Source organism: Trichosurus vulpecula, chromosome 1 (assembly GCF_011100635.1).
Source record: "Trichosurus vulpecula isolate mTriVul1 chromosome 1, mTriVul1.pri, whole genome shotgun sequence".
Lineage (NCBI taxonomy): Eukaryota > Metazoa > Chordata > Mammalia > Diprotodontia > Phalangeridae > Trichosurus > Trichosurus vulpecula.
In genome coordinates this window covers 447,501,862-447,528,061 of record NC_050573.1, presented here as the reverse complement: position 1 = coordinate 447,528,061, position 26,200 = coordinate 447,501,862, and the positions used below count along the sequence as shown (strand labels likewise).

General features: G+C 37.2%; 1 protein-coding gene across 1 annotated transcript in view; it reads right to left on the bottom strand.

Annotated features, from left to right (window-relative positions):
• MSH3 (mutS homolog 3) overlaps nucleotides 1–26,200 on the bottom strand; it is a 202,550-nt gene that overhangs the window by 118,854 nt on the left and 57,496 nt on the right. Inside the window, exons 9-12 of the mRNA XM_036764612.1 lie at nucleotides 25,753–25,862; nucleotides 24,701–24,815; nucleotides 17,855–17,939; nucleotides 13,868–13,977 (exon numbers count right to left, since the gene is read on the bottom strand). Coding sequence (XP_036620507.1) covers nucleotides 13,868–13,977; nucleotides 17,855–17,939; nucleotides 24,701–24,815; nucleotides 25,753–25,862 — 420 coding nt within the window. The remainder of the gene's footprint in view (nucleotides 1–13,867; nucleotides 13,978–17,854; nucleotides 17,940–24,700; nucleotides 24,816–25,752; nucleotides 25,863–26,200) is intronic.

The window sequence follows — 26,200 nt, the reverse complement described above, 5'->3', positions numbered from 1 at the left end:
TGACCATACAACTTATTATGGTGCTATATGGTAAATCATTACCAAATGTGACAGCATTCCTCCCATACCATTAACACCCTAACCTGGTTGAGTACCAGTAGCACAACTTCTCTAAGTATAGCTTTTAGAAGCAAGACATCTAAGAAAGAAAAGGACAAAAGGAACAGATAACATATTAAGTCCAACACAAGAACTGAATCTGACAAGGTTCCAGACAAGCGATCACCTAAACACATAATCTTTCTCCATAATTATGTGTGTCCTCATCCTTGATACTTTTATGGTGGGAGGTAGGTAAGAGGTGGAGAGAGAATTGGACCTGGAGTCAGGAAGACCTGAGTTCGTTCCAGCCCCAGACACTAGCTGTGTGATCCTGGGCAAGTCAGTTAACCTCTGTTTGCCTTAGTTTCCTTGACTATAAAATGGGGATCATAAAACAGCACCAACTCCTAGCAGGGTTGTTGTCAGAATCAAATGAGGTAACATTTGTAAGGTGCTTAAGCACAGTGTCCAATATGTAGATGGGTGTTATATAAATGTTCCTTCCCTTCCCCCACATTCCTGTTTCTCCAAGTGATAAATTACTTAGGAAATAGCTTCTCTTTTGTTCTATTTTACACCTTTTCTTCTCCCTTCATCCCAGCTGGGCTCTTCTTTTCCTGCTGTCAGCTCTCAAGTTTGGGTTCTTCAATCCCTCCCCCCCCCCATCTCTTTCCTTATTTTCTTTTTCATATGGATTTTTTCTTTTTCATGGCTTATAAATCATTCAAGCTTTTTTTTTGCACACACACACCACCTATGCCCTTTAAACAGTTAACCAGCAACACGAATTATAGCTGCAGCCTATAATGGCTTTCAAGGATAAGAGAGGTGGATAATTTTCCCAGAAAGCATGAGAGGCATGAAATCCTAGTAATGTTGGTAACTGGCAAACTGCAAAGGCTTTTCTCAACATCACATCAGATGTTAAGAAAATGTGCAAAGCATTTAGATGGTAATCAAAACACTTGTTTCCATTCAACAGATGGATACATGTTATCTACTTCTGCCAAAAGAAAGGAAGTTTTCAAATAATGGAATCTAGGAGAATTGACAATTACCAAATTCACATACTGCAATGCTTTCCACTAGGTGACCTTGAACAAAAAGTCACAATGCTACCCAACATCTTTCCTAATCAGTTAAGTTTAACTAATAAAACTCCCACCAGTGGAATTGCTCTATGCCTGTGTCAAGGAACACTATAGACTCTAAAGAATTAAAAATTAGTGTCTCCCAGAGGGCGGTGGAGGGGCACAACTAAGAAGACTGAAATATATAACAAATGAGGAACTATTCATTAAAGAAATGTACAAATGAAAAAGGAGATGAGGTGGGCATATGGCAAGACTGAAGGATAATCAATTGCCAACCCAGGTGCTCCACTGGTATCTTATTCATGTTCAGATTAATCGAGGAATGTCCCCAGGGCACTGAGTGGCCCCCCTCTGGCTAACTGATAGGAGGACATGAACAAGAGTCCCACAAGGCAGGCACAGATGGGTTTCCATCTGTATCGATGGTATCACAGATCCTTTGTGAGAATCTAAGTTTAAGCACTCAGATTGTGCCTCTAAAGAGTCCTTTAAATTAGCCAAATTTTAAACTGGGAAGACAAGATCTAATCTATCTCTCTTAATGTAATATAGACTAACCTATAACCACTTCCACAAGATTTCTACCAAGAATTCAAAGTGATAGGACACCTTTTCTCCCCGTTTTAGGACACAGATTACAAAAAGGAACAATAGGTTCTGTAGGGCAGTGGTCTCCAAGAGGAAAACGAGAGGACCCTGGCAGTCATATGAGCCCAAGGGGATGGGAGCTTGAGCCCAACAAGATAGTGATCACCCAATCAGATGGTGGGTTGCATCCCCCCCTCCTAAGACAACCAATAGTGGGACTTGTTTCCAAGACAATCACACCTACTTTTCTCCCATTATGATTCTATTCTTTCACGCTCCATCCATCCCCCTCCCACAGCTGTACAAGTTCTTAACTTTCCATAACTTCTATGATAAACATAGACTCTCTGAGGAAATTGTAAAATAATCCCAATGGAGCCACTGCTCAGTTGCCTTTGAGGAAAAAAATCGTACTGCCCCTCCCCCTAATACATACTCAATAGGAAAAAAAGAACTACTGATGAGGTACACTATCAAAAAAATCTGGAGACAACTGCTCTGGAGCACCAGGATTAAGTTCATGAGATAGCTACAAAGCTAATAAAACAGAAAAGTATAAAAAGGGAAATAACTTCATATACTTCAAAGACCAATGACTTTGCCAGTGTGGGTCTGCCTCAAAAGACACAGATTATAGCCCCTCTTTACTTTTAAACAGACAGCTCTTGTAAGCAGCTGTGCCTGAAAAATTCACCACTCCTAGGACAAACTTCTAGTGATGAACCTCATCAAACAAGTTACACAGACTAAACACGAACAAAATGGACTCCTTCAACCTAAATAGACACCTCTTCTAAACTTTCCTACTTCTTTTGAAGGTACAACATCCTTGCTGTTGACCAAATCCAAAATCTTGGACTTTCCCTTCCATTCCTCCTTTTCCTCCATCACTCCTCATCTATCCTATCTCCCACCACACACACATACGCATCCTTCCATATCCAACTAATTGCCAAAAATTGTTGGTTCTCCCTTCACATGTCTCACAAAGATCTTTCCCTTTCATGGCTCATCGGAACTATGACAACAGGCAACTAATTAGTTTCCCTCACACCCCCCCGCCCCGACAATTCAGTCTCCAAAAGATCCACAGTGGAAAAAGCACTAGATTTGGGGTCAAGGGAGCTGGATTCGAATCCTACCTTGAGTGTTTACTACCTGTGTGACCTCGCAGAAAGTCACTTATCTTTCCCTGGACCTCCATTTCCTCATCTATAAAATGAGAGGGTTGAATTAAATGGTCTCTCAACTCCCTTCCTGCTCTAAAATCGTGATCCTATCTATGTACCTCCAGAGAGTTTTAAAATAACTTTCCTAAGGCACAAACCTGATCATAACACACACACACACACACACACACACACACACACACCCATTAAAAAAATTTCTAGTAGCTCCTATTCCCTCTAGGACAAAATAAGAACTTCTCTAAAGCCCTCCACAATTTGGTTCCAACACAGTTATTTCCTGCTCTTCACTTTCACCTTTTCTATGTCCCAGTATAGCCTACAAAGATATTCCCCAAACAGTACACCATCTCCACTGTCACCCCTCTGCACAGACTATCCACTCCATTATTCCTGAGAGGTACTCCTTCCTTTCCTTCAAAATGCCTGGAATCTGGGGTAGCTAGGTGGTGCAGTGAGTAGAGCACTGGCCCTGGAGTCAGGAGAACCTGAGTTCAAATCCAGCCTCAGACACCTCACACACTTACTAGCTGTGTGACCTTGGGTAAGTCACTTAACCCCAACTGCCCTGGCTTCTCCCTCAAAAAAAAAAATGCCTGGAATCCACAGCCTCTTTTAAGGCATCTCCCATGGAAAGCCTTTCCTGATGCCCTTTGTTAGTATTCTTCCCCTGTTCAGATCACATTGTATTCAACCACCACCATCCCACAACCCCCTATAAAGTAAGCTCATTGAGGATATGGAATGTTTCGGGTTGTTGTCTTGGTGCAGCCATATTCCAATAAAGATAAAAGTTTTTAAAAGTCAATGACCAAGAGGATGAAAGGGTTTCTGTATGAAGGCTAACTAAAAATTTAGGACTCTTGTGGAAAAATAAAAGCTAAGAAGAAATATAACTGAACTTTATAAAATCATGAATGGTATGAATAAAGATGAACTGGTTGACCAAATCCTAGACTAATGGGGTACTTTTTAAAGCCTGAAAGGAGCAAAGAAAAGTTTTGAAATGTAGGATCTGGAGGATATATTCAACACCTTTTGATCCGTCAAAGTAGACAATCCTCTCAGGAAACATCATGGGATAGTTGACTCATGTAGCAGATAATCATACTCTCCCATAAAAGATCCCTTGGCTTCCACTCCCTAAAGCAGAACCCTGGGACAGACTCCAGTATGCTATTTCTTAACTTTTTATGCTATCTTAAAAACACACACACCCCAATAAATAGGGATCTGAGCCACTGACTAATTTTGTCACTGTTCTCTAGATATTTACACACACAAAGATGCCTCAACATTTTTTCTCTACTACAGTGCTATCATCAATCACAGACAAACGATTTGTTAAGATACTTGCTACAAGAACCAATAAATCTTAACTCTGAGACTGTCTGGAGAATTTTAATGGACTGGGAAAACAAATATTAGCGCTATAAAGAAATATAGGAAACAAATTTAATAGCTAAACAGAGCACATGGAGTAATAGTCTAAGGAAGGGAGCACTGTAGATGAAATCAGTTTGGGTTAATCTGAATAGGTATCCCAAAAGTCTTAGTGCAAGTGAAACTATTAAATCTCAAAACTCCATTAAGGAAAGCTTTTGGGTCACACTGTATTTTAAGTACATCTGTGCTTTATGAGAAAAGTAGAATATATAAAATAAATATCATCTCTTCTTTCCATCCTACTTGGAGGGTAGGAACCCAGGGGAAACATGCTTCTGCACAGGAATACCAAATTAACAGTCAACTGAACTCCATACAAATTTGCTTTAATAACACAAAGGCATATGAAACTTAACACCATAAATAAAAAATTATATTGCACAAGGGTTCTGATGGTGCATTTCTCTCGAGATGTTCTAATAAAGCAAATTAAGTAATAAAAATTTCCTAGTATATTTATTCAGATCTATGTTTTATTGTTTAATAATTTAAAATTGCTCAGTCTTATTATATGTAGGATGTTTGCATGCAGGTATCTTGTTGAATTTTGCTACAACGTCACTTAGAGATCAATGGAGTACTCAGGCCCCTTACTCTACGGGACCCTGACAATCTCCTTCTAAAACAGAGATCTCAAGGCAAATTCGCTACCCAAAATCCAGATAAATCACATTAGGTAAAACCTGATCTTCTAGCATTTCATCTTCACTTGCTCTGTAATGATATTTATGGCATGGAGATCCTAGTAGCCAGACCAGAATTCCTACTTCCATACATGTGCCATGTTACCCGTAAAAGGAAAAGGGCTATCCAGCAAGATCCATGGCAATCCTAGCCCCTCTGAGGCCTCCTAGCCTCTGCACTCACCTTCTCTTCCTTTCCTATGTCATGTCACTCCTGAATATCTAAGGGGGTGTCAAGTCCTTGGCTGACTCCACATTCCCTAATACCGCTTTTTTCTCATGTCATGCCTCAGAATCTGCATTAAGTCACTCTCACTCCATATACATAAATACAAACAGTGACCCATATACCTCGTGCTCTCTCCTCTCCCATTCCAAGCCCTTAAGCTTTGCCTAAGCTCACTGCCTCTCCTTCCAAACTAATAAACTCAAGGCTTACCACACTCAAGCCAACCTCAGAAGCACCAGCACTCTGGCTTCTTCCTGACAACTCCAAATACTACAGAATTAAGACTGGCCTCCTGTGCATTAGACAGGGATGAGGAATAAATCTTTCCACAGAAGGACATGACCTATGTCTTTGTTCCCCTCTCAGCTACATAATACCACAAGCTCCTCAGAGTTTTAGATCATCAAATTCCTTGTACTATAAGTTTATAAGCAGGAAATAAAACTGACCTTCTTGAGGTAGGCTAAGTGATTTAATCATCACCATCATCAAAAGCACACAATAAATACCAAAAGTATGCCAACTAAATCTTGGGTTTGTCGCTTAGCTGGGGTTATGTAACCAGAAGTCAAATCCTTCATACATGTGAAATGTTATCATGTGGAAAAGGGATTATAGAACCACAAAATGTTACAGTAAGAAAAAAGGTTTAAAATCATCTAGTCTAACACCCTCATTTTACAGATGAGGAAACTGAGGCCCAGAGAAAAATGACTTGAATAGTGCAAAAGGCAGTAAGAGGAAGAGTCAGAATTCAAAACGAGAGCTTCTGGTATTAAGTCCGGGACTCTTTCTATTATGGTTCTCACGGGTCCCAGAGGACAAAACTAAGACTAATGGAAATAAAACCACGAGGCAACAGATTTTGACTTAATATAAGGAAAATCTTCTTTCTTATAAAAGCTATCTAAAAAATGAATGGACTGCCTAAGGAGACAGCAGCTGGAGGTTTTCAAATGAAGGCTCAAAACCACTTGTCAATCACTGCCCTCATTCAGGTTCTCCTCACCACCCACCTAGATTATTGCAGTAGCCTCATAATTGGTCTCCCAGATTCTTCCTAGCCCCCCCCCCCCAATCCATCCTCTACCCAGTGGCCAAAGCGATTTTCCTAAAGCACACATCTGACCATGTTGCTTCTCTGCTTACTAAGCTCCAGGATGCTCTTGCCTCTAGGGTAAGATGCAAAGTCCTCTAGTGGATTTTAAAAGTCCTTTATAATCTGGCTCCAAACTAAATTACCAGGTTACTTATTATTATAGCTATTATAACTAATTACATTTATAATCTCTACAGCAAAAAATAATATAGTATAAATATATCATAATATGATGTTAATATAACATCATAACATCATCTTAGTAATAATAATAAAAGCTACTATTTACATAGCACTTACCATGTGCCAGGCAGGCACTGAACTAAGCACTTTTTATAGGTACTATCTCATTTGATCCTCACAACAACCCTAGGAGATAGGTGCTATTATAACCCCCATTTTAACAATGAGAAAACTAAGGCAAACAGAGGTTAAATGACTTGCCCAGAATCATAGCTAGGAAGTGTCCGAGGCCAGATTTGAACCCAAGTCTTCCTGATTCTAAGCCCAAAGTTCTACTTGCTGTACCATCTAGCTGCCTGACAATAAGCTGTTGGCTTACTGACAATTACTGCCCTTCAGGCACTCAGTGTTCCAGACCAAATGACATACTCGCTGCTCCCCACGCATGACAGCTCATTTCTGTGTCTCCACACAAGCTGTTACCCACGCCTGGTATACACTCTCACCTCAATTTCTCTCTCCTGGAAACCCGGGCTTCTTTCACAATTCAGCTCGGGGGCCACCTCCTATGGGAAGCCCAACTTGATCCTCCCAGTGGCTATGCCCTGGATGGTAATTTGCCTGTATGTGTGTATATGTGTGCGTATTGTTTGCTCCAATACAGCCTAAGTTTTTTGAGGACACATATGGTTTCCTTTTTTGTCTGTCTCCCCAATGCCTTGTGGACTCAATGAATTAATGATCACATAGGCGGGGGTTGGGCAAGAAGACTAGGTCTCTATCTACTCTGTAACTTTATGATATTATTAGAAGCATTGTTTATAGTAGCAAAGCACTGGAAACAAAGATACCTACAATTGAGAAATGGCTACATAAATTGGGACCAAACATAAATCAATCTTTCATCTAGCATTTATTAAGTTCATACTACTCTGTGCCAGACACTGTGCTAAGTGAAACAAAGAATGAAAACAGTCCCTAACCTCAGGGAGCTTGCATTCTGATATTAGTATAATAAAAGAAATACAGGAACACAAAGAAAGCATGAGAGGACTTAGATGAACTGATGCAAAATGAAGGAAGCAGAACCTGGGAAATGATGTATACAATGAAGACAACTTAATAGCAACAATAAAGCAACTGAAACTGAATGTAGTGAAATTATAGTAACCAAGTTCATCCTGACCAAAAAAAAAAGAGAGAGAGAGAGACGTAAGAAAACACTTCTCCACTTATTGTAGCAATCTGAGATATTAAATGTCAGCAATGCTCTAAAATCAGACTTTATTCTTTGTGCTAAGGGGCAGTTCTCTGGCAGGGACACAAAGAGGAACATGCTGGGAATAAAGATGATATAAAAACAAATGATAACAATTTATTAACAACAAAAAAAAGGAAAATGGCTAATTGAATCCAGCAGACCCAATAGGAAAGGGTATTACAGAACACGTGAAAGGAAAAAGAAGGCTATGAATCTAGGGTCATGGCTCTCAAAGGAGAAGCTTCCTATTCCCTGGGTGGTAGCGGTCAAAATTACCTGAGAAGAAATGACAGGTAATGTATTACATCTGAGTTGAATATTGTGAGCTTGGTGTAAAAATAACATTATCCCAGTGATCCTCTAAGACTGTGAATCATGAAACACCATGATCTAATGAGAAACAAAATTCCAGGTGACCCAAAGGACAATAAAAATACACATGATGTATATATGTAGAATAAAACAATACCAATGAGGTCTTACATGTAAGAAGTAACATAAAACAATCAAGGACATTTATAAATTAAAAAAGGAGATGGACTAAGTATATAGTGGCAGTGAGGGACAATAGGTAAGACAGGCTAAGCTGCACTGGTATCCATGAAATGTTTAAAGAACCAGAGGAAAACTTCTAATATGTTTGATATCTGTTCTAAAAAATTCAAGTGAATTTAATTCAATAAGCATTTATTAAGTACCCACTATGTGCTAGGCACTGTTCCAGGTCATGGGGACACGAAGACAAAAAAGAAACTGTACTTACCGTCAAGAGGCCTTTATTATAATAGGATGTATGGAAAGCCAAGGACAAGAATCTCACAAGATGACATTTTATGCTGCTGGAAAGAATACTGACACTAAAGAAATCACAGATCCACTGAAATATTTAAGTAAATGAGTTCACTAAGGTAGTGGGAAGAGTCCTCAGCTCTGCCTTCTTTGGTTGTGCCATAATGGACAAAAGGCATCTTGGAGCTATTTCTCACTTCTCCTCAATCTCTTCCTATATGCTTCACTAATGCTTACAAACATTCCCCTGGCTCCCTCATCCTCAAAAACTTTCACTTTATCCATATAGCCCCACTCACTATCATCCCATATCTCTCTTGCCTTTTATGGCTAACCTGGTTCCGTTCACTTCATTTCGCATCAGTTTGTTTAAGTCATCCCAGGTTTTGTTGAAACCATCTCCATCATTTCATTTAGCACAATACTATTCTATCACCTCACTTTTATTAGCAATATACAGAAATGCTGGTGATTTGTGTGGGTTTATTTTATACCCTACAACGTTGCTGAAGTTTTTAATTGTTTCAACTAGTTTTTTCGTTGACTCTCCAGGGTTCGCTAAGTGAACCATTACATCATCTACAAAAAGTGATAGTTTTATTTCTTCTTTGTTGCCTATGCTTATTCTTTCAATTTCTTTTTCTTGTCTATTGTCATAGCTGGCATTTCTAGTACAATATTGAACAGTAATGGCGATAACAGACATCTGTGCTTTACCCCTGATCTTACTGGAATGGAACCTTCCTAAAGAGCCAGTCCGACAATGTCAGCGTTATACTGACCTGACTCCATAAACACCAATGCCTCCCTATCACCTGCAGAGTCAAACATAAAACCCTTTATAACTTTCCTCTTCACTCTCATGTCTTACTTGACCTTACACTCCACCATACTCTTCAATCTAGTCACTCCAGGCATTTCCTCTGGCTGTTCTCTGTAACTGGAACGCTCTTCCCTCCTCATCTGTTCATCCTGGCCTCCCTGGCTCCCTCTGAGTTCCAGCTAAAGTCCCACCTTCTATAGGAAGCCTTTTCCAATCCCTCTTAATTCCTTTCTTCTGTGGATTATTTTGAATTTAACTTATATATAGTTTGTTTGTATGTAGTTATTTGCATGTGGTCTCCCCCATTAGATTGTGAGCTCCTCTAGAACAGGAGCTGTCTTTACCTTTCTCTATCCAGCGCTTAGCACAGTGCCTGACATATAGTAGGTACTTAATAAATGTTTGCTTGAATGGAGAGGGAGAAGCCAAATAAGTCACAACTTTCTCACTTAGCTCCTGGGTGAATAATTAGGGACAGAACAATCTCCCCTAAGAGATTAAATACACAACTTCCTATGGTAGATGGAGAAATTCACCTTGGTTTGAGGATATAGTTTTCAGTGAGTTGTGTAGACTGGATGAAGGGAAGCAGAAATCTATGCTTTCAACGGAGACAGATGCACGCAGACCTAAAAATTACTTCTTTCTAGAAGAACTTCAAATAAGAATTCGGATTATACTTGGGGACTAAAATGAGGAGCTGACGGAAGCACCTGGCGGAGAAAATCTGATCTAGTTTGATTAGAAGTATTGAGTGTGCCTTCAGCCTGACCTTCTATGCCTTCTCTTCCTCACTGCTTTTTCTTCACAAGCAGCTTCCTCCTTTCCTCAGTCCTGAGAAGGGGAATAGAGCCTTTGGCCCTCTGCCTTTTCTTTTTCTTCTTTCTTCTCTCCTCTTCTCTCCCCACGTCTGTGTGGGTCTTGGTATATATGTTTGCCTCTCTCCATCTTCCCCTTCCCTAGTCATTCCCACAGGAGCTAGAAAGTCCACATCTAAACAGACCTTCCTGGAGACGATGGCAGGGGTCACTGCTAATCCATTGTCATCCTCTTTTCATGAATAATGGTCTGCATTATATTTTTAGGATTATTTCTAAAGATCATAAATATGTACGTGTGTGTGTGTGTGTGTGTGTGTGTGTGTGTGTGTGTATCTTTTTGTTGTTGTTCAATCCTTTCCAGTCATGTCCAACTCTTGGTGATCCCATTTGAGGTTTTCTTGGTAAAGATACTGCAGTAGTTTGCCACTTCCTTCTCCAGTCCATTTTACATATGAGGAACCTGAGGCAAACAGGGTCACACAGCTAATAAGTGTATGAGGCCAGATTTGAACTCAGGAATATGGCGCTTCCTGACTCCAGGGCTACACTCTAACCACCTAGTTGCCTTAGTCCAGGCATATGATTTTACTGATTAAGAAACTCCCTGTGAGGAAACTCCCTTTACCAATACAGAGTTACAACTGTTCTGTAACTTATACTTTAAGGATTTTCCTGAGGAACTGAAAAGTTGTGACTTGCCCAGGGTCACACAGCAAGTAGGTGTCAAAAGTAGGATTTTTCCTTAACTGTAAAAATGTGAATAATCATAGCACCTGCCTCATAAGGTTCTTCTGAGGATGAAATGAAATAACTGTAAAGCACCCAGCATACAGTAAGCAATAGATAAATTTTAGCTATTACCATTATTATATGAACTCATTTCTTCCTGACTCCAAGATTAGCTTTTTATTCACTGAGTAGTTCCCATTTAGTGGTTTGCAAAGCCCTTGGGAGTTTACTAAGATGGTCCGAGGGGTTCATACTAAAAATGTACCTTAAGCAGTAAAAAATTGCCCAATTGTGTTACAAATCTATTTTCCCTCTGTGGCCAGTGTGTATATGTGTGAAGCATCATGAGGTCTGTCTTTGCAGAGGTTCAAAACTGTTGTGATCTTGTGCACAATAATTCTGGCATCCACGCAGAGGTAGACACACATTACACTAAAGAAGCTCTCTCATTTCCTGTTTGTTACCCCATAATCATACTTCATCAGCTGTGTAATCACATCATTAATAAGACTGTAACAAGTATCTGTATTGCTTTTTTTTTTTGGAGGGGGGAAGGCAGGGCAATTGGGGTTAAGTGACTTGCCCAAGGTCACACAGCTAGTAAGTGTGTCACGTGTCTGAGGGTGGATTTGAACTCAGGTCATCCTGACTCCAGAGACAGTGCTCTACTCACTGCACCACCCAGCTGCCCCAAGTATCTGTATTTTTATAGCACAAATATCAGGCTGTCTGAAAACTATAGTCCCCAGGCATGTGTGTTACAAGCCATCTTGAGATGATTACAGACCATCACAAACATTCTACAGAAACAAATCTGAGATGGCCTCTCACTGCAATGTTAAAACTGCTTTCCAATTTAAACATATCCTTCACTTACATTACTATTCTTCAATCTGGCAGATTTTTAAATGAACTGGTTGGCAACCTTGGTAAAGCATTCAGTGGAGTTCCTGTGAGGGTACAGTCAGTGGTAGAAGAAAAGAAAGTCCAGTCTGAGACATTCTTTCCTTACAAAACTTAATTTCTATATAAACATTGTGGAAAAAAACGCAATATGTACAACTGAACTTTAAGTAAATTTGTCATTTCATACAGCACTTGTCACTGACCAGTAAGAAAGTAAATATTTTATATTGTAACTAGCCATTTGTGTTTATTGACTAGTTAGGTAAATAAAAATAAAAAACGGGTTTCCATATTTCATCAAGAGAGCCTGTAAAATTCTCCTACCATTTTTCACCACATACTTGCATAATCAAGTGTTTTCACTTTATTCCTGTCCTAAATCAAAATAGAGAAATAAACTTGAGGTAAAACCAAATTTAAGACCATGTAGGCCTAGTATTGAGCCAAATATTGCAAACCTTTGTTCAAATAAAAGGTCCAACACTGAAATTAAGTTTATATATGATTATTAAAACATCTTCCAAGAGGTAATTTATGTCACTTAAATGTTATTTATATTCTACAAAATTTACAAAAATAAGGAAATTTAATATTAAATCTTGCAGACAGTAGTAAGCATGTGACGTCTCAATGGATTACTTCTTTTAATTCTCACAGAATGTCCCATATAAAATATTTGTAACAATTTACAATTAGTGCTTTATAATTTTATAGCTAGAGCTTTCATAATTATAGGCAGAATTAAATTTTATAATAATAGTTATATCATGTAACTTTTATTTTGGAGCTTTTGGGGCAAGTTATCATCATTGTTACAGTAAGCAATTAGTGAATAAATCTGAAAAAATATTATGAGTGGTACATAAAATTACCCTGGGGGTCCACAAAACATTTTTTTGGTTGAAAGAAATTCAAGGAACAAAAAACACTGGAAATCACAGCAACACCTCCATACTGCCACTCATTTTCATAATATATAAACCATTTTTTATAGATTCATAAGTTTATTACTAATAGTTTCCTTAAGATACCTTGCTCCACAACAAATGTGGGGCACAATACGTAATATCTAGAAGAAATGCCAGGTTACCCCATTCCAACAGTCTTAACAAAGGTGTTTCAATGCCATCTGGCCTAATGTAATAAACAAAACAGTATACAAGTATACAGATTAACAGTAATACCAAAATCTTATCTAAAAGAGAACAAAAAAAAATCTGATAATTATAACAGATTACAGATGGCTCAAAGTTATACTAATCAGTTGAGTCAACCAGAAAAGTTATTCTTTCTCATTCTAGATAATTTTATGTTCTATTTCGGTTCCTAGCCACCAAAAAAAAAAAAGTAAACAGCAAGAAAATTAAAGCCCAAATTTGCTTATGGCTATGGGCAGGAATAAGTCTATGATAAGAAGAACAAGACCCAGAAAAAGTAGACTGAAGTACATAAACAGAAAGAAGCTCTTGTTCCTCAAGAATGGTCTCTGCTAATGGGGAAATACACACAGCAGTTACATGTAATTCTTTTATTGTATAGGACAGGTTACTGCAGCATTATTGTCATTACCGCACATAACTACAACAAAGAATAGGTTATTATGAACCTCAGTCAGGCCTCTGCTCTGGCAGTCGGAGGAAGACATCCAATAAACAGCAGGCTTAATTACTTATTTCCGGCCAGTTCCTCTTGGACTTAAAAGCCAAGCGGATCATTCCCTGAGTTCTTCCACCAATTTCTACAGTGAGGTTAATCTTCATTAAGGATTCTAAAGGTTTTCCAAAATTAGGCTCCATCTCCTTCCTTGTGAAAAGAAAAAAAATCCCACAAACAGCAGACTGACTGACTTGTATTACCATACCCTGAAGGATATTTTCCCGAACTTTAGTCATATGCTGCAACCACTAATTGTACACAGATCTTGGGATATCATTGTAATTAAAAATTTTAAAAACCCTCAGGATACACCAAAAAGAGCTATTTTTACCTTGACTGGAGGAGCGGCTGGGTCACCCACTTCTTCAGTCTTCGTCGCCCAAAAGGAGTTTTAGTGTGATCTAAGACCCACAGCAAACTGCCTCTGAATTTTGAATCCATCTAAGGAGGACCAACAAGTCATTAAAAAAAAGTAATCAAAGATTTGCTTATTTATCTAAATTAACCATTTAATTAATTTAAAACACATGACTACTAGGCATCCAGAATTTTACTTCTTTTTTTCATATAGAGCAAAACCATGACTTCAGTGCTCAAGGAGAGGGATGTCCTGGTTAAGTGGATTTCTTTTTAACTAAAGACTAATCAGAAAATTCTACTTTATTCAATCTTTGTATAAAATTCTTCTAATACATGTTGGTGCACTGCCTCCCCTAGGGAATGCAGAATACTGAACATAATTAAATCTTTTTTTCTGACTATTCAAGGTCTTACAATGCCTCAGGATTATTCTTAAGAAATCTATTGATCACTGGATAGTACTACAGATAGAGGAAGTAAAAAAAATTGAGTTGAACGTGTATGAATGTTGAATATTGAATGCCTGGAGATGCCTTGGGTGCTGGATGTTGGTGAGATTGGATATCTGGGGGGTAGGGGTAAGGTGAAGCAGGAAGCATTCGTTGTTTTCAACTAATTCCCCAATAAGAACTTGTTTTCCTAGGATCTGCCTTTCTCCCACAAGTAAAAGGCAGAAAAATTTTTCTTTAAAATATTAAGACTTTTTTTAAGGGCTCATTTTTAAAAGCAGTCTCTTTCTGCAAATCAATCAGTAAGAATTTACTGTGAATGTGCCCAGGAAGGGTACAAAGACTTCCACAACAGGAGGGTCCTTACTCTTAGGGAGTTTATGCCCTGAAAAAACATAAAACAATTAGCCAACAATATAGCAAAACATATAATTAAATGCTAATTTATGTACTAATTACTGGAGAAGTCCAAAAAAATAAAGAGATTAAGACTAGCTAAAGTAGTCAAAAGTAAAAACACAGTCTCTGCCCTCAAGGAGCTCCCATTCTAATGGGACAACAAACATGCTAACAATTCCGTACATACCAGATACATACCAGATAATCTCAGAGGGAAGACATTAACAGTGAGAGAGGGACAATCAGGAAAGGCCTCCTACAGAAGGTGGGATTTAAGCTGAGTCTTGAAAGGAGCCAGGAAAGCCAGGAAGGAGAGGTAAGAAGGGAGAGCATTGTAAGCACAGGGGACAGCCAGAAAAAGGCACAGAGTCAGGAGCAGGAGTGTCTTGAGTAAGGAATGGCAGAATGGCCAATGTCACTGGATTATAGAATACATGGCAGGAAGAAAAGTGTAAGATTGGGAAGGTAGGAAGGAGACAGGTTGTAAAGGGCCTTAAAAGTCAAACAGGAATTTATACTTGATCCTGAAGATAAGAAAAAACTCCTGGAGTTTACTGAAGAGAAGACTGACGCAGTCAGACCTATACATAGGGAAGATCACTTCTTGAAGCTAAGTGCAAGTTGGGTTGGAGTGGAGATTAGGATGCTACTGCTATAGACCAGGAAATAGGTAACTAGGACCCAGCCCAAGGGAGTGGCTATGTGAGTGTCAAAAAGGGGCCATAAAAGAGATATTCTAAAGGTAAAAACTATAGTATTTGACAAAAGATTGGATGGGGGGGGGAGGGAGATGAGGAGTTGAGAATGACACCTAGGTTGTGAGCATGGGTGAATGGGAACATCATGGTGCTCTTGGAAAAAATAGGGAAATTAGGAAGTGGGGCAGTTTGGGGAAGAAAGATAATGAGTTCAGTTTTGGACATGTTGAGTTTAACATTTCTATGAGATATTCAACTATAAATGTCCAATAGGAAGTTGGTGATGAGAGACTGGAGGTACAGGAGAGAGGGTAGGCTGGATAAGCAGATCTGCGACTCATCAGCAGAGATAATAAAGGAATCCATGGAAACTGAAGAGATCACCAAGAGATACAGAAGAAGAGAAAAGGGCCAAGGCCAGACCTTTGAGGGACACACAGTTAGTTGTCATGACTTAGATGAAAATCGAGCAAAAGAGTTTGAAAAGGAGCAGTCATAGATGTAGAACAAGAACCCAGGAAAAAAGCAGTTCCTCAAAAACCTAGAGGAAAGAGTACCCAGGAGAAGACAGTGACTGATGGTATCAAAGGCTGCACAGAAGTGAAAAAGGGGTACAGAAGTTAAATAAGCAGAAAAGAAAGGAGAGTATTTCAAATGAGATGAGCACAAAAATATTATCTAACTAGACCAGAAGATCTGCATTAGGGAATAAAGAAATTAAGCGGTGAATAGGTAGGATAGGCTGGTGTATAAAGGATACAAAGTCAAACAGATGGTCATACGATTGGATTCAAGAACTGAAAGAGGCCTTTGAAGCCATCAATTCCAATTCCCCCCACTACAGATGAGGAAGCTAAGGCATAGACAAATTAAGTAACCAGGCCAGATCTTCCTGACTCTAAGTCTAGCATCTCTGCCACTATAAAACAGTGGATAGAGCACTGGACCTGGAGTCAGGAAGACTCAAGTTCAGATCAAGCCTCAGACTCTTAATAGCTGACTTGGACAAGTTATTTAACCTCTGTCTCCCTCAGTTTCCTCAACCATAAAATGGGGATAATAATAGCATCTTCCCCCTAGGATTTTATGAGGAATGAGCTAATATTCATAAAGTGCTTAGCGCAGCATCTGGCACATAGGAGGGGCTAAATAATTATTTCTTTCTTTCCTTCCTTGCTTCCTCTATGCCAGGTGGTAGACAAAAGAGAACCAATGTGTGATTTTAAGTAAAGGAATACATTGATCAAAGAGTTTCCTAAAGAGATGTCTGGCAACAATATTTAAGAAAAATTAAAAGCAATGGACACAAGCCAGCTCTGTGCTGATCTCATTTCTTCTCCAGGCTGTACACCAGACTTCCTCTATCATACCTGGGTCCCTCAGTCTCTACTTCTCTGCCTCCTCCCCCACATCTGCTTTTCAACTTTCTTTTGTGTGTTGTCTTCCTCCCCTAGAATGTAAGTTTCTTGAGGGCAGGAACTGTCCTTCTCGTATTTGTATTCCCAGTGCTTAGCACAATGGTTGGCACATAGAATGCACTTAATGACTGACTGACCAAGTGCAAAATCTATGTTAATGTCTCATGAAAAGCTGCAGGGCACAGCAAATAGAGAATCAGCTTCAAAGTCAGTAAGAGTGCGGTTCAAGTCCTGTTTCTGACACACTCTGGCTGTATGACCCAAATTAGTTAACTCCTCAGTGACCTAGGGTAACTTCCTAAGGCTGTAAGTTACAGAAAAACTTGAATTAGTGGAGAGAGTTCCCTCCACCAGTAAGATCACATGTCCAGTCACTATCATTGTTATCAGCAATATCCCTAGAAAGTTTTAAAAATATAAAAGATATAGGGCAGTTTAAGTACCTGATTGTTTCATCAGATAATCTTAAAGTCCCTCTGGCCTTCTAACTTTATGATTTTATAATACTGTCTTCAAAATATAATACTTCACTTGCAAGCTTAAATTTAGCAAATGGAAGAAATATTTAAAGTCTATTACTTTAAATATATTGTCAATTAACTAGTACAAAAATGAAATACTATATTGTTTATAGCGTTAAAGTTTGTATCATATTTTATTTTATAGTAAATTTGTATGAATTTCACATGGTTCTTGGTGTAACGTTAAGAAAAATTTAAAAGAAGTACAGGAAGAAATTAACCATAAAATGGCTTTCATTATAATTCTTAAAAATGTCTTGCTAAAATAATCTTTATCAATGTCTGATTCTCAATGTGTTACTTTAAAGTTAATATCCTTTAAAGGCTGCTTCCAAGTAACAATCAGATAAGAAAGAGAATGGTCAGCTGAGACACAAAGGATTAATCTTCTGTTTCAAATGCATTCATTAACACTATCTATGATTCTCCCTCCCCCCAAAAAAATCTGTAATCAACTAGTTATATTTCCTCACCTGATTCTGTAAGATTTCCAGATGCTTCAGTGCTGTTCCATTAATTGTCATAAATTCCACTTCGCTTGACAACATTTTAAGATTTCTGAAAAGAAATGAGAGGAAATGTAATCATGCAAACTATAAGAGTAGAAAGAAATAAAAAAAGAATTTAGACACCAGGTAAAAATTCCAATAGCATGATTAACGAAAGTTAGCCATTTGGTAGAATAATCAAGCCAAACTCAAAAGAATAAAAGGAAATTCATTGAGAAGTATTCTTCTGTTGATATAAGTGCTATTAAATGCCTTGATGGGAGGAGAGGGAAAATAGAAATTAAGCAAAACAAAACACCAGAGCAACGCTTAGACAATAAGGGAATATAGAGATGCCCCTTTTCCTTATTTTTAGGAATAGCACAAAGCATAATCTTTTGTCATTGGCTTAGCATACAATGGTAAGCATTCAGGACAAGTTGTAAAATTACCTAGAAAAAGAACATCCAGATACTTTAAGCTGTCCTCCTTATTCTTCTAACTCATGACCATTTTGATAAGGCTTGCTTTTTAGCCCTAATTAAGGATTATAATACAGCCAAGAGGTTTAATATTGATGATGATGATATAGCTAGCATTTGCATGTCACTTTAAGATTTACAAAGCATTTTACACAGTCTCTCATCTGAGCCTCACGACCACCCTGTGAGGTAACAACTATCAAAACTCTCATTTTATCGATAAGGATAAGGTTCTTGAAGAGGTTAAGTGACTTGCTTAGCATAAGTATCTGGGACAAGATTTGAACTCAGGACTTCCTGACTGAATTTAGCACTCTATCCACTGTGCCACCTAGATGCATAGTGTTTTTTTTTTATTGTAATTGACAACAACCATCAAAATGGTCCACATTTAGTGGGTTAAATAAAGAAAAATATACTCAAAAATATCTATAAATAATAAAAATATCTACCATTTATATAGCACCTTAAAGTTTGCAAAATATGTTTTATTACCTACATTCTATCATTTGAATCTCACAACAAGTATGTGTTATTATTATCCTTATTTTATAGATGAGGAAACTAAAGTTTAGAGGTAGTTAAATGATTTGCCCATGGCCTTTGGCTACTAGACGGAATATAAATCCAAGTCTTCCAAGTCATACACTCACCATACTAGTGAAAATGCTTCAGTAGAAAACCAGAAAATTTGATGTATACACCAAAATTTTACCTTTCAAAAGACCTTGGAATTTAGTATGACAAAACAATTTATGGTATAATCAATCAAGCAATCCCTGATTAAGTTTCTTCTATATTCTATGCTAGAACTTACATTCAATCAGGGGGAACGGTCAGTCAATACGCATTAATTAAGTGTCCAGTGCTCTTAAGGGGCTCTGAGCCTAATGGTGGAAACACGCAACAGCTACATAGAAATGAGATATACAAGACAAATTGGAAATAATCAACAGAGGGAAGGTACTAAAAGGACCAGGACTTACAGATGCTAGGATTTTAGCTGGGACATAAAGTAAGGCAGGGAAGTAGAGATGAGGAGGGAAACTATTTTAGGGATGGGGAACTGCCAATAAAAATGCCCAGCATCTGGAAATGTGGTGTTTTCTGTGAGGAAAAGCAGGGAGAAGAGTGTTGCTGGATCATAGAGTGTGTGGGAGAGTTTAAGGTATCAGAGGACTAGAAAGGCAGGAAGGGGCCAGACTATGAGGGGTTTTGTGTGCCAAGCAGAAGATTTTATATTTGATTGCAGACATGATAGAATTTAAAAAGGAGTATCTTTGAATGGAGGAAGATGTGGTCAGATCTGCTCTTTAGGAAGATTATTTTGACAGGTGAGTGGAGGATGAACTGGAGAAGAGAGACTTGAGGAAAAGACTAACGAGCAGGCTACTGCAATAGGTTAAGCATGAGGTGATACTGAAGCCTGCACCATGGTGGTAGCAATGTCAGAGGAAAGAAGAGAGCACACACAAGAAATGTTACAAAGGTAAATTCAACAAGACAGCAGCAGATCGGATGTGGGGAGTGAGAGACAGTGAGAGGCTGAAGATAACACCTAGGTTACAGACCTAGGTGACTGGGAGCATGGTGCTGCTCTTGCGAGTAATAGGGAAGTTTGGAAAAGAGAAAAGGTTTGGGGCAAAGATAAGTTCAATTTTGGATATTTAGAATGTAAGATGCCCATGGGACATCCAATCCGAGATGTCTATCAGGCACTTAGAGATGTGAGTCTAGAGATTAGAAGAGAACTTAGGACTAGATAAGTGGATCCAAAAATCACTAGCCCAAAGATGTTAACTGAATCCAGTGGAAGAAGGTGAGACTATCAAGTACAATAGGACAGAGGGAAGAAAAGAAGGACCAGAATAGAGTCCTGGAGGCAATAGCATATATATAATGCAGGTGTAGGGATGATATCACTATATGGAGTCCAAGTGAGGTTGGCCTCATGGTACACTTCACCAATAACCACCCCCCCCCAGACTACTATTTGACTCATTATCTTATTAATTCTTATCCTGGGTGCTCAGGCAATCAAGGAGTATATGCTAATATTTCCTCAGAAGTGAACAGAAATGCACGATCTTTCTCACTGATCAATGAACTCAGTCCTTACTTTAGCTTATAGAATAAACTGGATAAAACTTTTCCCACAAGCTTTCTTTCCTCTTTCTCAAATCCCCTGGTATTGAAGTCTTAAATAAATATCAGCACTACTGACTATACAATTTACTAACAGTGTAACAAATAAGACAAAGATATATTTAGATATTTTAAAAATGCATCAGAATGAGAAAGTGTGCAAACACTTTTAACTATCAATTGCAACTGTTGACTTCTCAACTCTGGAAAAACAGTCCTCCCATTTAGGTATTTCATAATAGAAGTCAAAGGTGGTTGAGAATTCTGTTTGGGCTACCTTTTCCAAAGCACAAGAATTAAAATTAGTTTTCAAGAAATGTATCTTCCAGCTCTTTCACCCTGACAGTTAATTCAATCGGTCTTTTATGAAAGAAATTTTCCTAGTCTTTTATCACCAAAGAGTCTCTCTCCAGTCAAAACAGTTAATTATCCAGAGGACTTTATTTAAACTGCCTCTCTTCCAAAATTCTATTCCCTATTAAAGGTATAGGAACAGTAAATACAGCATCTTTGGGAGGGGTTATTGAAGCAAAGGGGTACATAGACATATAAATTCATACTAAATAAACAGATGAATAGATAGATAAATCAATACAGAGAAGGTGATTTTTTTTTTAGGAGAAGCACTAGCAGCTAGTAAGGATCCAGAAAAATTTCATATAGGAACTGGTACTTATGTTACACTGTATAAACAGGTATACAAATGTGAGCATTCTTACTGCCAGAGTTTCTAAGTTTTTATTAGTAACTTTCTTCATAATTTTCTAGTATTGTTAATGTCTGTTTTCTTTTGCCTATATTGAGTTACCTGTATCTCAAATTGGTTTCCATAGAAACCGCACAACTTTCTCAGTAAATAAGTATAATGGTTATTGATATTAATAATCCCAATAAAAATAGATACTATAAAGATGAATCTGATATAAGATTTGGCATTAAAAAATCATTATCAAGACAATAACAGAGCTAATGCTTTCTCCTCCTACTGGACACAACTGATAAGAGTATTTAGCAATTTGCAACCCCCCCTTCCCACATCATATATATTATAAAAATGTGTTTTATTCATATTTTTCATCTTTTTATCGCTTCTTCCTCTCTTTGACAAATTACCCCCCACATAATAAACTTTATGTGCTTCAAAATGAATGACAAATAATGTATGACTATAGTATAATCTTCTATGTGAAATTTTTCTTGGGTAGAAATCTAAAAAGGAAACTTTTATAATATTTTACTGATATTTTAAACAATTCAAAAAGCCTAGAATTTCTTCACTGTCTGGGATAGAAAAAAGGGCTCTAGGATACAAGATTATCAATTTTGGAACAAAGGCAGTTTAAATAAAGTCCTCTGGATAATTAACTGTTTTGACTGGAGAGAGACTCTTTGGTGATAAAAGACTAGGAAAATTTCATTCCTAAAAGACTGATTGAATTAACTGTCAAGGTGAAAGAGCTGGAAGATACATTTCTTGAAAACTAATTTTAATTCTTGTGCTTTGGAAAAGGTAGCCCAAACAGAATTCTCAACCACCTTTGACTTCTATTATGAAAGACCTAAATGGGAGGACTGTTTTTCCAGAGTTGAGAAGTCAACAGTGGCAACTGATAGTTAAAAGTGCTTGCACACTTTCTCATTCTGATACATTTTTAAAATATCTAAATATATCTTTGTCTTATTTGTTACACTGTTAGTAAATTGTACAGTCAGTAGTGCTGATATTTATTTAAGACTTCAGTACTAGGGGATTTGAGAAAGAGGAAAGAAAGCTTATGGGAAAAGTTTTATCCAGTTTATTCTATAAGCTAAAGTAGGGACTGGGTTCATTGATCGAGTATCTGCTGACATTGCTTTGTGCCAGCACCTCATAACATCAGGAACTATAAACTTCTCCCTGACTAAAAGTTGTACCTCACAACATGTTCACTGACACATTAGCATATGCTCACCAACCTGAAATAACCAAGCAACAAAATTATCTCCCACGTGGAAGAAGGCGATAAAGTTTATGTGCTCCAAAATGAATGACAAACAATGTATGACTATAGTATAATCTTCTATGTGAAATTTTTCTTGGGTAGAAATCTAAAAAGGAAACTTGTATAATATTTTACTGATATTTTAAACAATTCAAAAAGCCTAGAATTTCTTCACTGTCTGGGATAGAAAAAGGGGCTCCAGGATGCAAGATTATCAAGAGTAAATCCTCTTACTGAATCTCATCAAAGAACTTGAGGTTTGTAAAAAGAAATTTACTTTATTGTTATTATATTTATGTTGATAAATATAAATGTATTATGTACTTTATTATATTTACATGAATAAAAAGAAAGTATACACTAATATTACAGGTTCAAAAGATATGTAAATCACAATTCCTCTGAATATTCAGGCAAAAAAAGGACATAAAAAATTTCCATCATAGCTCCCTCATCCATTAGTTAAATGAACATAAATTTCATTTTAAAAATGTTTTTCTTTAGAATGTTAAGAAAAAATTAAGATCTAAAAACAAAATGTTCCCTTAGAATTATCCCCAGTTTATAAATTTTTCACTACCTTTTCCTACTGCTTAGTTTTTCACATACATGCAAGTCAATAATATAATAAGAAGTTTCAGAAAAGGAGAACTATCTATTCTACATACTACTTATGACTGATTCTGTAAGTAAAATTGCTCTCTTAGAGTCAAAAATCTAGTCTAAAGTCAATTCATTCCACAAAACCTAAAAGGAATATATGTATGACTTGGATTTTCAAACGCATTGTAAATGTATCTCACATTTCTCTGCTTCTCTTTATCCTCTTATTACAGAATTAAGAGAGTAATCAAAAGAATCTTTGATTCTCTTAACAATTCTTTGTATAAATAATTGTATTGGTCTTTTGAAAGAGTTAACTGAATTAGGCCAGAGAGCTACCAAAAAGAAAATAAAAGTCTCCATGTTCACCAGTTCGGGAATTTGCCTCAAACAAGTATGGAGGGCAAAGACAGTTGTGCTGTGACACTGTGGAAGACTTCTTGTTGCCACAACTGGCAAATGAATGAGTCCTGGGCATGAGGGAGAAGAACCAAGGAAGACAATGAGGTTGTGAACCCAGTTGCCTGCAAGAATGATGGCACCATCAACAAAACTAAGGCCATTTAGAAGGGTAGGTTTGGGGAAGAAAGAAAATGAGCTCCGGGTTCTGGACATATTGAGTTTGAGATGCCTACAGGATATCCAATTAGAAATGTCCAGTAGGTAATTGGTAACGCAGACTAGAACTCCAGACAGAGAACAGGAATGGCCATATGGATTAGGGAGACATGGGCTTGTGTGAAGGCAGTAAGGAAGGAGCTAGTAAATACGAAGAGAATGAAGATTATGGTGGGGGTGGAATAATCGTGAGGGGTAATTTGTCAGAGAGAGGAAGAAGGGATAAAAAGACGAAAAATATGAACAAAGCACATTTTTAAAATAATAGTTCATGGCAGACTCAATACATTTTCTTTTTGGATGAGACTTATTAGTGAGGAAAATGCTTCAGACATAGTATACTTAGATTTCAGCAAAGCACTTGACTCATGGTGTGTTTGTAGTGGATACAGAAGAGATGATATGATAATACACTTGGGCAGACTAGAAACTAGTTCAATGACCATCCTCAAACAATAGTTATTGATGGGCTGATGTCAAATGGAAGAAGATTTCTAATGGAATATCCCAGTGATCTGTCCTAGTTGAAGGTATGACTTGAAAGGAAGAAGAGATGACATCTCTTTTCTGATGACAAACAATTTTAAGGATTAGCCTATAACTCTGGACAACAGAATCTAGGTCCAAAAAGACTGAATGATGGCTAGCTAAACAATGGGGTCCAATCAAATAAGTTTTGATTAAGATTTAATTAAATTAACTTCCTTGTTAATCTCTAAGATCCTTTTCAGCTCTAAATCCTTTCAGTATAAAGTACAAAACACTGACTATGGTTCACATGGACAAAAAGCCACTTATGTTTCTTAATATTTCCATTTGAGATTAATGTGTTTATAACCATTATAGCAAAAATAAAGAATTCTCCTTAGGAAGAAAATACTTTGGAAAAAAAAAGAAGTGAGAACTTTTAGGGGAACAGAAATTTCTATATGATTTTAAAATAAAATTAGCAAACTTATCCCTCTTTTAAAAATAATTTTAGATTTTAAAAAAAGACTTACCCGGTATCGTAGAGAATTTTCTCTAAATTAAATTCTTTAAGGTATCGAATAACTGCTGCCAAACAGCAAATCACAGGCTTATCCAAATCTAATATTCCAGAAAAACTCTGGGAAGCTAAGAAAAAAAAAGGATTATTTCCTTCCATTAAAAACTATTATCTGCCACAATTAAAATACATGTTATTAAATGTCATTTATTTTATAATTATTCAAGTAATGAACAATTTTTAAATCTACTAAAAAGCCTTTTACAAATCAATAACAGCCATCTTGAAAAAGCTTCCTACTTAGAGCAGTATGATTCCAACTTCAAGTTTTTATGAATGTCAATAATAATCATCATTTTAATGATCCCAGATCCCTTTCATTTAAATCTTAATTTATACTGGTATCAAAAATGATCAAACCCTTTTCATGTAATGGGCGAAAGGAACCAAAGGACATATGAAAATCAATATTGGATCCAGAAATTCATCTCAAGTCTTCTGAATCAAAATTAATGGTTTAACCAGCAGAGTATGCTGCTATTCTATATTTCTCAATATGAAAAAGCTTAGTAATGTCTGTTGCCTGAGTTATTATATATTCACATATTTTGTGATGACCAATATTATTAAAATGAGGTGCCAGTACTAGAAATTTCCCAAAATGGCAAAAATGGCATGTTCCAGCTGAATAAATGTTTCATGAATAAATGAATGAATGAATGATAGTCTAATTACTCTAAATTCAGATGATCTAAGTTACCCTGAACCATAGCCATTGTAGTGACACTAATAGTGACTGATGACGCCCTCTTCAGGGAGAGGTAAAAAACTGATAAGAACATATGTACCATCTACTCCCACAAGAATCTATCACCCAAAATGGTAAGTAGTAATGGTATACATACATTATTAAAGTGGTAGCAATAAGGTAGGAAGCCCTTTAATGAAATTAACTGACTTCAGACTCCTACATGTTTTTATTTATTGTAGATTGAGAATTTAGCAATTATGCCTTTATCCAAATTCCAACTCAACAATTTTGCTTAGAAATAATAAAAACTGTACCTTTAACATCAAGTACTTCTGCATAAAACTCAGCAATTTGCTGGAAAGCATGGCTGTATTCAAAATAAAGGTTATCCATCCTCTCTACTCGAATTCTGTCATCCTGTACACTGAAAGAATTAAATGACAAATTCAATCTTAAGTTGTTTTCTTAGCTAATCTGATTAACTAGAAATGAAGAGACAACTTCTAGTCATCTTGAATTATCTGCTTTCAGATGCTTCCCTCCAAAACAACTCTAACCCTTCATGCTAATCTATAGTTTAAGGAAATTCAAATCGAAATCCCATATAGAGATAAAAAATGTTAATTTATATTGTCATCTTATGTTGGAAGAGCTCCTTTATGCAGATCATCTTCTCAGGATTCCTATAAAAGGACCTGAGGTAAATCTAAGATATGATAATAATAATAATTGACACTGACTATTACTATTCCACCCAACATA